At 51.2% G+C, this 12,107-nt stretch overlaps 1 protein-coding gene across 1 annotated transcript; it reads left to right on the top strand.

Moving 5' to 3' along the window:
* The first annotated feature begins 3,172 nt into the window (after nt 1-3,172).
* On the top strand, nt 3,173-11,866 carry shv (DnaJ heat shock protein family member shriveled). The gene is made up of 8 exons (XM_037229755.1): nt 3,173-3,437; nt 5,246-5,478; nt 5,946-6,097; nt 6,404-6,546; nt 7,566-7,675; nt 8,086-8,208; nt 10,570-10,749; nt 11,223-11,866. Exons 1-8 carry the CDS (start codon nt 3,367-3,369, stop codon nt 11,285-11,287), a joined length of 1,077 nt encoding a protein of 358 aa, XP_037085650.1. The 5' UTR covers nt 3,173-3,366; the 3' UTR covers nt 11,288-11,866.
* Nucleotides 11,867-12,107: the final 241 nt, after the last annotated feature.

Here is a 12,107-nt window from a genome sequence, read left to right as displayed (position 1 = left end):
CGTGTCAAGGCAGAATGAAGGACGTGCATAAGCTGATAAGCAACAAAAAGAGAACAAAAGGTTGAAAGTGAGGTGCAGCAATTTTTTTGCGAATTCAGAAAACCATGTTCTGACCATCAATTTATTTTCACGGACAGCTCCAAGGAACGATTTGGGAGTGGGATGTGCTTTTGCTCATGGAGACGAAAGCCACGAAACTAAACGGAATGAGAAGTATTCTGTATTTAGCGGAGGCAGAGGCCGTTTTGCATGCTGTGAAGTGCATCGCACGACGAAATACTTTTTACAGCGTCATGTGCACCGACTCGTTGTCCGTCCTTCGTGGTGTGGAAGGCAGATAAAGCGACCCCCCCCCCCCCCCATTATCACCGACTTAAAAGACACCCTTCATATGCCGAAAGAAACTAACTATAGCTGTGTGCTTGTTTGGTTACCCGGACGTAGCGGACTTGCAGGAAATGGGGAATCAAATTATCAGGCAAAAGCGGCCACTCATCGAAGAGATGCAGACTGAGTTGGTTACCAGCAATATCTGCCGTATCTACGCATTTGTTGTAAAACGTTATTTAATGACGAGTGTACTGAATATAACCGACGATCCGCCATAAATAAATCAAGGACGTCGCAGCATATTAGGCATCCATTAAAAGGAGCACCCATCGAGAGGGAAAAGTCTTTTTCGTCTCCGTGTGCGTCATACCAAACTCACTCATTCCTCATCTTAAACCAATATTTCAGCCTAGAATGTGTTGACCGGCAGTGTTTTGACACTGCGTCACATACTCATGGAATGCCCAAAATATATGCGACAAACAGAGAAAATAGAGGTGCTATTTCAGGCCCTAGAACACCGCCTGATTTGAACACACTACTAGAAGACGACTACTCTGATATCATAGACGCGGTGATGCAATTTCCGGCGGAGTGTGAACTTCTAAAGAAAGTATGATATGCCTTTCCAGCTTGTCAACAACAGCCTCCCAGCCTGCTCCTTCGCTGTGCTGCGGAGAGAGATAGATGAGATGCTAAACATTTGAAATAGAGTCATGTTATAGCGCACAGCACAGCCTCGGTAAGATCACATTGACTTTTTTGTGGTACATCTTGCGTCATGTACATCATGTATGGATAGTGAATCTGCGGCATCTTCCAGCAACATGAATGATGTATGTTTACTGTTGTTCATCTTGTAATTGTTGTTACTGAAAATCGTCACGCCTGATACGGTGCCTGTAAATGAAAAGGACGTGTAATTTTGATGCTGCGAACAACCCCGTTCTTGCGATGATACTTGTGCGTGCACCGGATGTGTTCTCAGTGTTGCGTGTGGGTGCGTGCCTGTGTGTGTACGAGTGTGTATGTGTAGGCACATGTGTAGGTATACAATATGTATCTGTATGTGTATGCATCAGTATGTGTATGCACGTATGTGTATGCGTTGTGTGTTGGTATATGTGAGAGTACGGTATGTGAGATGAAGGTTAGAATGAATGCCCAGTAGTCCCTGCCCAGAAGTAAAAGTTGTGGTCCTTGTAGACGATACATTAGTGGTAGCTCCAGCTGTAGACAGATAAAAGAGTTTCCAGCGGTTCGCATTCGTAGTACAAAGAGCTGCAATTCGTAGATTGCGCTCTTTCATTGAGGTATGGAATAGGAAATGGGTCGAGGACTGGAAAGGCAGAGGAAGCTGCTGGATGTGCGATGCGGTGATGTTAAAGCTGTGGTAGTGTTTGCCTCACAAAAATGGATAAGACGCACGTCACAGCGATTGTATATGATTTATGGTCATGTTTGTCAAGCACCGTCCACGATGACGATTGCAGCTATCAAAATAGCACGGTAGGTTGTCTTTGCGATGTTGGATATGACATGCCAAGTTATATGTTACACTGACTGTGAAGGCGTCGTTTGGGAATGTTTTGTTCCTAGATACTTACTTTTCTTGTCTGTCTTAGACTGGCATTAACGACACTAACAAATAACACCCAGAAACATACTACTGTCTACTTCTGCATGAAAAACCTGTCCGTTTCCACACCCGCGTAGTACTGGCCTGATTAAGATCAAAGTCTTGCAAGAAAGGAGACGCGGACAACTGAGACCTGAAGCACCAATACCAAGATGGACGCTTGAGCCCGAGAGGCTTCGCGCCCTAATTCCCAACAGCAACGTCTTTCCTTCTCTGTCCTCCCAGTTATTGACTTGCTTGTTGAGGTCGAGGAAGTGCAGTTTCCCTTTCAGGTGTAGGTGTTTCCTGGCACTGGAAATTGTTCTCTTATCTGCACGTGTCAGGCCCCCGCCATTCTGCATGCAATTGTCTACACCCTGGACCATCTTCCTGAACGATAAGCAAGACTTAATCGCGGTGACCACATCGAACTGTTTTAATTAAGTATGCTGGCTTGAATTGGTAGGTCATCCTTCTGTATAGCAATCTTTTATCGGCCGATTTAAAAGAAAACAAAAACTTGGCATTGAGAACGCAAATTGAAGTGACCAAAATCCGAGGAATAAATCTGGCTTTACGGGTAGCCTAGACCATCCATATCGGCGGGGGCTCCAACCGCCTCTAAAAAGTAATGCCTCTGCTCCTAATTCAGTTACATCAGTCGAACAGTGCATGTGTCCAAAAAAGAAACGGTTGGAGTAGCCGCCAAATTGCAACGTGAGTGGGAGTTTTCCGAAGGTTGTAAAATAACCACTGGGATTTAGACACCAGGGCCTGATGTTTATAAAATAGCCGGTGGGTGTAAGAATCTAGGTACACATCTTCATAAACAACAGGAAAAGCCAAAAACCAACATTACAAACCAGGCGCATCTTCGTCGCAGGGAAGGCGCTCATGCGCGGGCGACTCCTAAAATCCCAGCAATTTTTTTGTAAAGAGAATAAAAATATGGCAGCAAATGTTACCTGAAGCTGATTCATCATAAAGGTAATGCTGACGTTTTGGTGATACGATATCGTTTGTAAAAGATTGCCAAACTCAAGTTTGTAATATAATTGGTAATCTTACTGTTCATAATAATTTAAAAACTATTAGATTATGATTTGTGGAACTTTTTGCTAGCTGTTTTTCTGATTTGTTTTGAAAAGTTATAGAAATAAGTAATGATCACTAGGTTTGCACACACAGATTTACAGTCAGCACTGAGTGTTGTTCTCGTGTTGCCGGTACAGCAAAATCTGTAGTACAACGAAGGGGTTTTCTTTACAGGCAGTGACTGCGGGTTTTGGGGCCGGCGGGTTATGTGTGTTTTGGAGCGGTGGTTCTCGGCGTTTTGTTAGTACTTGATAGTACGGACTAGTGGTGAGGCGTCGACGTGGCAGTATTCGGCTACCACTGAAGCACTCAGTAGATCCGAAATGACGAACGTCCTCAGTTGCGCGTTTTTCGTACTGTATAGCTTCGTACTTATCACGGAAATAAGTTGCGGGTAAGTATGGGGACCACGTCGCAAACGAAGCACGTAATAATGGTTCGCTGGCGGTTCGGTACACGACTTACACCATTTATTCGTCCAGACTTGATACTGTGGGATGTGCGGGCTTGCAATGTTTGTGTAGTCTGCCAAGAATCCATTTGCTGAATGCTGATGTCATATTGATGTGTTCAATCTGTACTGATTGTTCAGTGAACTCAGTCGCAGCATGTTATGTGGAATGTCCATGTATTTTTGCATATAAAGGGACTAAATATGGTTCCTGGAGTAAAAAGTTGACAGCATGTATTTTAGTTGCATAGTGCCCTTATTGTATTCTCTGCCTCAAATATTCTGTCAGCATTAGTGGTAAAGTACAGCGAAACACAAGCATTTGTGGAAAGGATTGTTGTCACATGCATGTTCAAAGTGTCCTCATGATTAGAGGCTTTAATTAACTAGTCTGAATTACACTGGACATACTAAAATATCCCTATTATTATGCCTGGTGTGCCACATCCAGTCCTGAGAACCCCATGCAAATGTAATATGTGAACAAGCACCTGGTCACCTGCTAACATTTGGCCAGTAACACCATGATCCTTTATCATGGAAGTAGCTGAAAATGCTTTGTGAGATCATACAGCTGTGATTAAACAAGACCTAGATAACTTAAATGTTCAGGAACACTACAGAGAAACCTTTATCCTGCATTTTTTTGTGCTGTGTGAAGTGGTGGAAATTACTGCATTTGGCTCTTTATACATGGAATGTACATTTTGTGGAGCATATGATCATATGTCCATATACTTGGTATAAGGAACATAATTAGGGAGAAGGGCCTGACAACTTCTGCATGGTAGTTGTAGTTTGTAGCAGAAAGCAGACAAACATATGTCTTATACCTTCATCAGATGTGCTGTGCTATTTACCCCCCCCCCCCCCCCCCACCACCACCAGCCCAAGCTATGGTATGCAAGTTTTTCTACAAAAGACTTCTGCATCCAGCATATAAGATTTATAAGCTATATATGGAGTTGATAAATCTATCAACTCCATCATGAAAATATTGTAAGGGAGCTGAATTTTGAGGAATTGCTGTGCAGTCACCATGCCTTAAAGCCTGCTTCTGATGAGAAATCATTTATCTTGTGACAGATCATCATTCACACAATACAACATAATCCTACCAATATGAATAGATGTTTTGAGTCCTTACATTTGCACTGGAAGTCATGACTGGATTACCAACACCCCTGAGCTTGCACATTGGTGTTATAATGAATTGGAGTGCAATGCACATGCACTGCACACACACACATGGAACATTTTCTTGATGACTTCATGCACAACACTGTGTAATGTGTATGTGTGTGTGAGTGTTTGGTCGGGTTTTTTGTTTGTGTGTGTATGATATATGTATTGTTCTAATTGTGTCCTAAGTGCCCTCAGACCTCCTCATGCAACCACCCTGAATCTTGATATCTTTTCTAAACAAAAGGTCGCCAGCATTTATTTTAGGTCATTTACATTGTTTGAACTCTAGAAGGTCATGTTGACTACAAACATACAAGCTTGCTTTGGCTTTTGAATTTGAATGATATGCTAGATGGTACCTCCTGAAAATGAATGAATTGTATAGGTTTTTATGTAAGTGACCTACTCTGACTTTAGGAGGTCCATGGATGATGTCAGTTGCAGTCTCTGTTAATATGACAGCAGTGTGACAACTGGTAAGGTCATTACATTTTTAGACATCTGTATGAAGGGGTGTTTGGCATTGCTGCTGCTCTGGTTGATATTTCATGGTATTTTTTTTCCAGGAGAGACTTTTACAAAATTCTTGGAGTCTCCAAAAACGCAGATACGAAGCAAATCAAGAAGGCCTACAGAACAAAAGCAAAGAATTTACATCCTGACAAAAACAAAGATGACCCAAATGCCGATGAAAAATTTAAGGATTTAGGGGCTGCCTACGAGGTTCTTTCAGATGAAGAGAAACGGAAAAAGTACGACCGTTGTGGAGAAGAGTGTGTTAAAGAAGATGGTGGATTTGGTAAGGAATTGCTTAATTTACACAATATGATTTGGCCTTGTGAACCTGAATTTATATGCACTTACTTTCACTTTCTGCAACTATTACGCGTGATCAATATACATTTTATTATGTCTTCCAGGGACATCTTGTATGCTTTGTGGTTATGTGGTATAAAATCCATTGTAGTTTTTTAATATATGCATTATAAGGACATCATCACCTCCTTCCCAGGACATCTTGTATGCTTAGTTTGTGGTTATGTGGTATAAGATCCATTGTATTTTTTTTTAAATATATGCCTCATAAGGACATCATCACCCTGCTGGTGGCAATTTCAGTTACTGCAGTGGTTATGCAACCTTGTACACACTGCCTTGTACAGGCGCCTCTGGCAGTAACTAAATGCCACAGACAGACACCATGAGCCATGTGTTTTAAGTCCACATACACTATCATCATCATTCTATTTATGATACCGCTTGCAGGCAACATGGATCCCTTTGCGTCGTTTTTCGGCGACTTCGGGTTCCAGTTTGAGGACGGTCACCAGCGAGGCCGTGAGACGCCGCGGGGCGCCGACGTGGTGGTCGATCTCTGGGTCACCCTGGAGGAACTCTACACCGGCAACTTTGTCGAGGTAAAGCTGTCCTTCGCGCGACATTGAGGGCATTGACGCACGACGTGGAAAGACTGCAGGGTTACACATCCACGGTCAAACAGCAGTCAAACAGGAATGGGGGGAGGGACGGCAGGGCGGGGCGCCAATCATTGAACAGAGAAGGTAACCTGTTCAACTCGCTAATAGGAAAAACAACACATGTGGGTGCTGTGGGTTGTAGTGTGATGCGTATGTAAATGATATGGTGTGAAAGATGTTTGACATGTGATGGATAAGTGATCATATCACTGATCACATGCTCACGAGTCGTCCCCGCGCCGGCAGGTGGTGCGAAACAAGCCTGTGTTCCGCCCGGCGTCCGGCTCGCGGCGCTGCAACTGCCGCCAGGAGATGGTCACCCGCCAGCTAGGGCCGGGCCGGTTCGCCATGACCCAGCAACAGGTCTGCGACGAATGCCCCAATGTCCGGTGAGTCGAGGCCAGAGCAACGGCAGCGGCGCCAGTCTGAGAGCCGTGGTGATGTGACAGTCACCACCTGAGAATGGTCCTGTGCGAGATCTCGTTGGCACGCTGGTGAAGTTGACATTGGGCATTCGTGTAGCCACCAAGGCTGGCTGAGGACGGTTGGTGCTGGGGCCGGTCGCAGATGGAGCTGTCGAACAAACGGCGGACTTGACAGCATTCCGCTGGTGCCAGTCTGGTGACCAGTGCACCTGGTGATGATCATGTGACAGAGGTCCTCGGGTGCCCCTCATGACTGTACGTCAGCTGGTGTGGATGTTTGATCCTTGCATGCGTTCAAGTCCATGCGCGGGCCGTTGCTGCGCGTGGGCGCCTTGCGCAGCGCATGGAGTGTGTCGAAATTCAAGATTTCTTGTAGACATTGACACCTTTCATGGACGGTTTGAGGCTCTGAGATCTGGACTTATTGCGGGATTTCGGGACTTCATGCATCCATTCATTGTATTTTTCCTTGACTTCGGTCTCTTTCGGGGCCTTGGTAAAGACATTTCAATCTTCATGGTACCTTTTTAACCGATGCCATTTCGACACGCCAGCCTCGGGTGACCCTTGTAGGTCCAGGTTTTACTCCTCCCCGAGCGTCTCTGTCCGCGGGGCGGTCATCACTGATCTGTGGTGCCCTCGCTCGCCCGTCTGGCGGTGCAGCGGCCGCCGCTCGCCGCTGACCTGCACTCCTGTCGTGCGTTCGTATCAGTGACCGCGGTGCGGTTGCCACCGTCCGCTCGCTGCTGACCTGCGCTCCTCTCGTGCGCTCTTGTGTCGGTGACCGTGGTGCGGTCGCCACCGTCCGCTCGCTGCTGACCTGCGCTCCTCTCGTGCGCTCTTGTGTCAGTGACCGCGGTGCGGTCGCCACCGTCCGCTCGCTGCTGACCTGCGCTCCTCTCGTGCGCTCTTGTGTCGGTGACCGCGGCGTGACCGCTACCGTCGGCTCGCCGGCGCCCTTGACCGCGCCGGTGCCGCCCCAGGCTGGAGACGGAGGAGCGCCAGCTGGAAGTGGAGGTGGAGCAGGGCATGAAGGACGGCCAGGAGCAGCGTTTCGTAGCCGAGGGCGAGCCGCACGTGGACGGCGACCCGGGTGAGCCCCCCCCCCCCCCCTCCGGCCGCTGGACGGCAGCCGTGGTCCGCTGACGCCGCAGACTGCGACTCGGGAGCCGGCGTGTCATTCAACTTTCGACTCTGGGTGTCACGTTTTGTTGTCATGCTGTGTTTTGTAGATCCCCACTTTTCACCATAATCTCCGCCGCGTTTTCACTCTGGCGCGCTATCGGGACGTTTTTTCGTTTGCAGAAGTACGCCAGTTCAGGCGATCTGCGTGCGTTGCGTCGCTGCCACACATAGCGGCTGTTATTTATGTGCTGCCGTCTGTGGGTTCTGCAGTCTATTGTATCAATGGCCACGCGCGTGCTGCCATCTGTGCGCCTTCGGCTGGGCTTCCGAATGCCTCGTGAGACCGGCAGCTGACCGTGCACGCTTGGCCTTCCGCAGGCGACCTCATCTTCCGCATCCAGTCGCGGCCGCACGCGCGGTTCGAGCGACGCGGGGACGACCTGTACACGAACGTGACCGTGTCGCTGACGGACGCGCTCACTGGCTTCGACGCCGAGATCGGTGAGCCCCCCAGCGGTCCGGCGCGACGGGCGAGGCGCCGCGGCGATAGGCTGGCTGTAGCCGGGCGGGTCGTGTGACGGCATGTGTGTGTGTGTGTGTGTGTGTGTGTGTGTGTGTGTGTGTGTGTGTGTGTGTGTGTGTGTGTGTGTGTGTGTGTGTGCGTGCGTGCGTGCGTGCGTGCGTGCGTGCGTGCGTGTGTGCGTGCGTGCGTGCGTGCGTGTGTTGTGTTGTTGTCGGGCTGGTTGTCTTCCGGGTGGCCTGGTGCCGCGCAGCACCGCCGAATGGGGGCGGCGACAGTGGGGCTCTTTTCCCCAGCTGGGGTGGTCGTCTTGTCACCGGGGCGGGGTTGCGTCCGCCCGCGGTGTGCAACTGAGGGAAGTGAGAACGGGAGCGGGCTTGCTCCGCCGGAGGCGTGCCTCTTCAGATAGCGACAGCGCTTCACTTATCGGAAGTGGGAATGGCCGCGTGATTTCTGTGTCTCTTGATGAACCATGGCTGGCGCCGGACAGAGCCGAGACTGGTGACGAGATCGTCTGAGTTCATCGAAGTATCGGTGGAATTCATTCGTTTGCAAGTTTCCAATACGACTACGTGGCTTGAGAGGGTAGGTCTTGTCATTTGGCCGAACTTGGCAACTGAAAATAGCATGACCCACAACAGGCACTAGTGGCCGGGCGACTTAACATGTTCGAAAAAATGAAAACATGGTATATTGCTGTGTTCCTTAATGCACGTACAAGCAGGTAGTTAAGACTATAGACTGCTTGATTTGCAACGGTAGGTTGCAGCAAATGCGTTGGAGTCTTCCGCAATTGGGCCAAATGGTGCTAGCCGGTGTCTGAGTCGACTTACAATGTCAGGGCGCTGACACAACCTCCGGGCCTCTGTGCACGCGACATGCCTCTGCTGGGCGGGTCGGGCCCCTGTCTGCGTGCTAAAGATGGGCATGATTTTTTATAAAGGCTGGGGCCGAACATTTCGCCTGGATGGCGTTCTGGGATCTGCGGCCGTGCCAAGCGGTGTGTGCTGCGTGAGCCCTCGCCCTTACAATGCGGTCATAGAATTTCGGGCCGGCGGCGGAATTTTGCAGGGAAAGCTCCACGTGCCGCAGTGTTCCACATGGCCCGTCCTGCCGTCTGACCTCATCGGACCTTGACGTGGCCGGCGGCCGGTGTCTGGCCGCGGGCCACTTGCCAGGAGCGAGAGCAAGCGTGTGAGGCGACCACGCTACGGACGGATGTATTGGAAGGCAGGCGCTTTAACCAAGTGAACTATCCGGACATGCAGCATACAAATTTCTTGTTTGATGAGTAAAGTTTGGAGATGGCGGCAATTTCCGTACGAAGAGCCGGCGCCGAACCGACCCCTGTCGCGTTCACGGCTATGTTTCTATGATATGCACATTCGTTCGCCGTGTATCGCGATACCGCCATGCAGCCCGACGCCATTTCTCCAGTTATGTCCAAAAAATACAAGATTTACCGACGGCGCAGGACACGCCAGCCTATCGAACTTGTGTGCCGACCGAGAGATCGCGGTCCCTGTCGGCCGACCTCCCGGCTGCATGTGTTAACAGTTGCCGATTGTGCAGTACTCAGATAGTGCTATCAGGGTCATTGGGGACGGCCGGGAACGTCCTACACGGGAAACGTACCGGGGATGTTGGCCCCTGAGCTGGCCAACATCTCCGGTACGTTGCTCTGACCCCAGCTCTGCCCCCAGCTCCGACCCCAGAGCTGGAGGCAGAGTTAGCGTTAGACAGTCGTGGTCATGGTTGCGTGGTCGCTTTGTTAAGAGCAGGGTGCGCGGGCCTGCTCCTTGTTTACTACGCGGTCGCTGACGGGTTTTCCTTGTCAACTGCGCGAGTGCGTCAGGACGTCAGCAGGTCTGTGTACGAAGCTGCGCTGCGTCGGGACGGTTCTGCTTGTTCCCCAGTCACGCACTTCAACACACACACACGCGCATGGTGCACGGAAGTGGGTTCTATTTGTGGCCTGTCCTTGCTGCGCGGCTGTGAGGTCGCGTTGAGTCAGGCGGTGCACGCGCGTCGCCGCCCTGACTCAGCGCGTCGCGTACGAATCCGGGAGTGGCTCCGGCCGGACGAGCTGCGGCCGGCGCGCCCAACGGGGAGCCCCACCGCGCGCAGGGGCGTCTGGGGCTGCCACGTGCCCTCTGGCGCGATCAGCCCGCAACCGGCTGACGCGTGTACCCCCTCCCCAGCTGCTGTGACGCGTGCTGATCCCTGTGATCCCTGTGATCCCTGTGTGGGTGTGAGTGTGGGTGGGTGTGCGTGACATCGTGACGCTGGCTGTTCCTTGTGTGTGACCCCGTGATTTTGACCAAGCCCGGGGTCTGTTCCAGTGCATCTGGACGGCCACAAGGTGCGCGTGCAGCGTGAGAAGGTCACGTGGCCGGGCGCGCGCATCCGCAAGAAGGGCGAGGGCATGCCCAACTACGACAACAACAACCTGTTCGGCACCCTGTACATCACTATTGATGTCGACTTTCCCAAGAAGGAGTTCAGTGACGAGGAGAAGGAGAGTAAGTGTCGATGTCAGTGCGTCGATCGGCACAGGCGGTTCCCGATACGCAGGTGGCTGCTTTAGAAGGCATTTGTGAAACATGTCTCCTGTGCCTCGATCAGGTTTACAAGCGTTACCTTCCGTGGCCATGCCGCGCGGCAGCTGCACATTAGATGGTCGGTGAAGAACAGGCCGTGTGCCGTGTGACATTCCGCTCGTTTTGTGTTGCGAACAAAGCCGGTTCTGCAAATCTGTAACATTGCGTGAAGATCTAAACTAGGCGATTCGGGCGTGTTCCCAGTATGGCTTGGAGAACCAGCGCGGGTGAGTGCGGTCGACCCAAACGCAGTCTCCCTGCCAGCCTCCAATGTGTGCTGCACGCCGTTCCTGTTATCGGGTCCTTGGCGTCCGAGGCTGACTTCAGTGGAGTGATGTCTCTCACACGTGCCGTGTCTGGGTCAACCGACGCAATCACCGGTCCGCCTCTTTCAGCTCTGCGAGAGGTGTTGCAGCAGGAGAGCAAATTCAAGGTCTACAACGGCCTACAAGGCTACTGATGCGGCGCCGAGCCTAGTCCAATACCCCACCTGCGTCGCGGCGCGCGTGTGCGCGTGACGTGCCGATCTGTGATGGCGTGTCGGGGGCGAGCGCCGGCCGCCGCTCGCTCGGGGACCGTCCAGCGGAGGTGGGCGGCCGGTCGAGCGCGGCCGCGGGGTGCGCCGCCCCACTGACGCGCCGCCAACGGGTCCGGCGCCGGCCGAACGGCGGCCGGGCGTTAAAACTGTCCGCCGGCCCAGCAAGCATGACAAGGGTTCTGTTCGAAAGACGGTTAGACGTGCGCTTGCGCGGGAGGGGCGAATCGTTGTTTTCGGGCATTGCGGTGACTGAGATTGAAACGTTGCCTGGGAACTCAGGCTTCCAACCGCTCCGCTCGTGTCCGGGGACTGCAGGCTCCTGCTACTCAGTTGGGGCTGGGTTTGGAATGTATGTCGTTTAAAGGGCCTGTGTGGGGCATCTGTCATCAGCCAGTCTGTCCGTACGTGATGTTTTGTTCGGTTCCCCTTGTTTTCCCGTTGTTATGTGATGCACGCTCAACTGCGTTACCTACAAACAATACACCAGTCACCATCTTTCGAGCTATCGCGTTTGTATTGGTGGACATGATGGATTGGAAGAAGCATGGTCGCCAGTCGTTACCATTAAGCGCTGGCGCATAAGGTCAAGCGAGGGCCTGCAAACAGTCCGCAATGATGAATGGATGTGGTGTGTATGATTCGGAATTAGCATCGTGCTTGTCCGTTAAGCTTAATTTGCAAGGGTGATTGCAATTGCGTTAGAGCAAGGGTGTGAGGGGACCGGGAGCGTTCGGTTGAGTTG

The sequence above is a fragment of the Pollicipes pollicipes genome, unplaced genomic scaffold, assembly GCF_011947565.3.
Source record: "Pollicipes pollicipes isolate AB1234 unplaced genomic scaffold, Ppol_2.1 Scaffold_6138;HRSCAF=7277_pilon_pilon_pilon, whole genome shotgun sequence".
NCBI lineage: Eukaryota > Metazoa > Arthropoda > Thecostraca > Pollicipedomorpha > Pollicipedidae > Pollicipes > Pollicipes pollicipes.
The sequence above is the reverse complement of the archived record's forward strand: the minus strand, read 5'-3'. Positions and strand labels throughout refer to the sequence as shown.

What these genes read in the sequence shown, in the direction of transcription:
- shv (XM_037229755.1), top strand. Translation starts at nt 3,367, where the DNA reads ATGACGAACGTCCTCAGTTGCGCGTTTTTCGTACTGTATAGCTTCGTA. An exon ending in GACGAATGCCCCAATGTCCG is followed by an intron (nt 6,547 to 7,565) that starts GTGAGTCGAGGC and finishes GTGCCGCCCCAG; the next exon opens with GCTGGAGACGGAGGAGCGCC. An exon ending in TGGCTTCGACGCCGAGATCG is followed by an intron (nt 8,209 to 10,569) that starts GTGAGCCCCCCA and finishes GGTCTGTTCCAG; the next exon opens with TGCATCTGGACGGCCACAAG.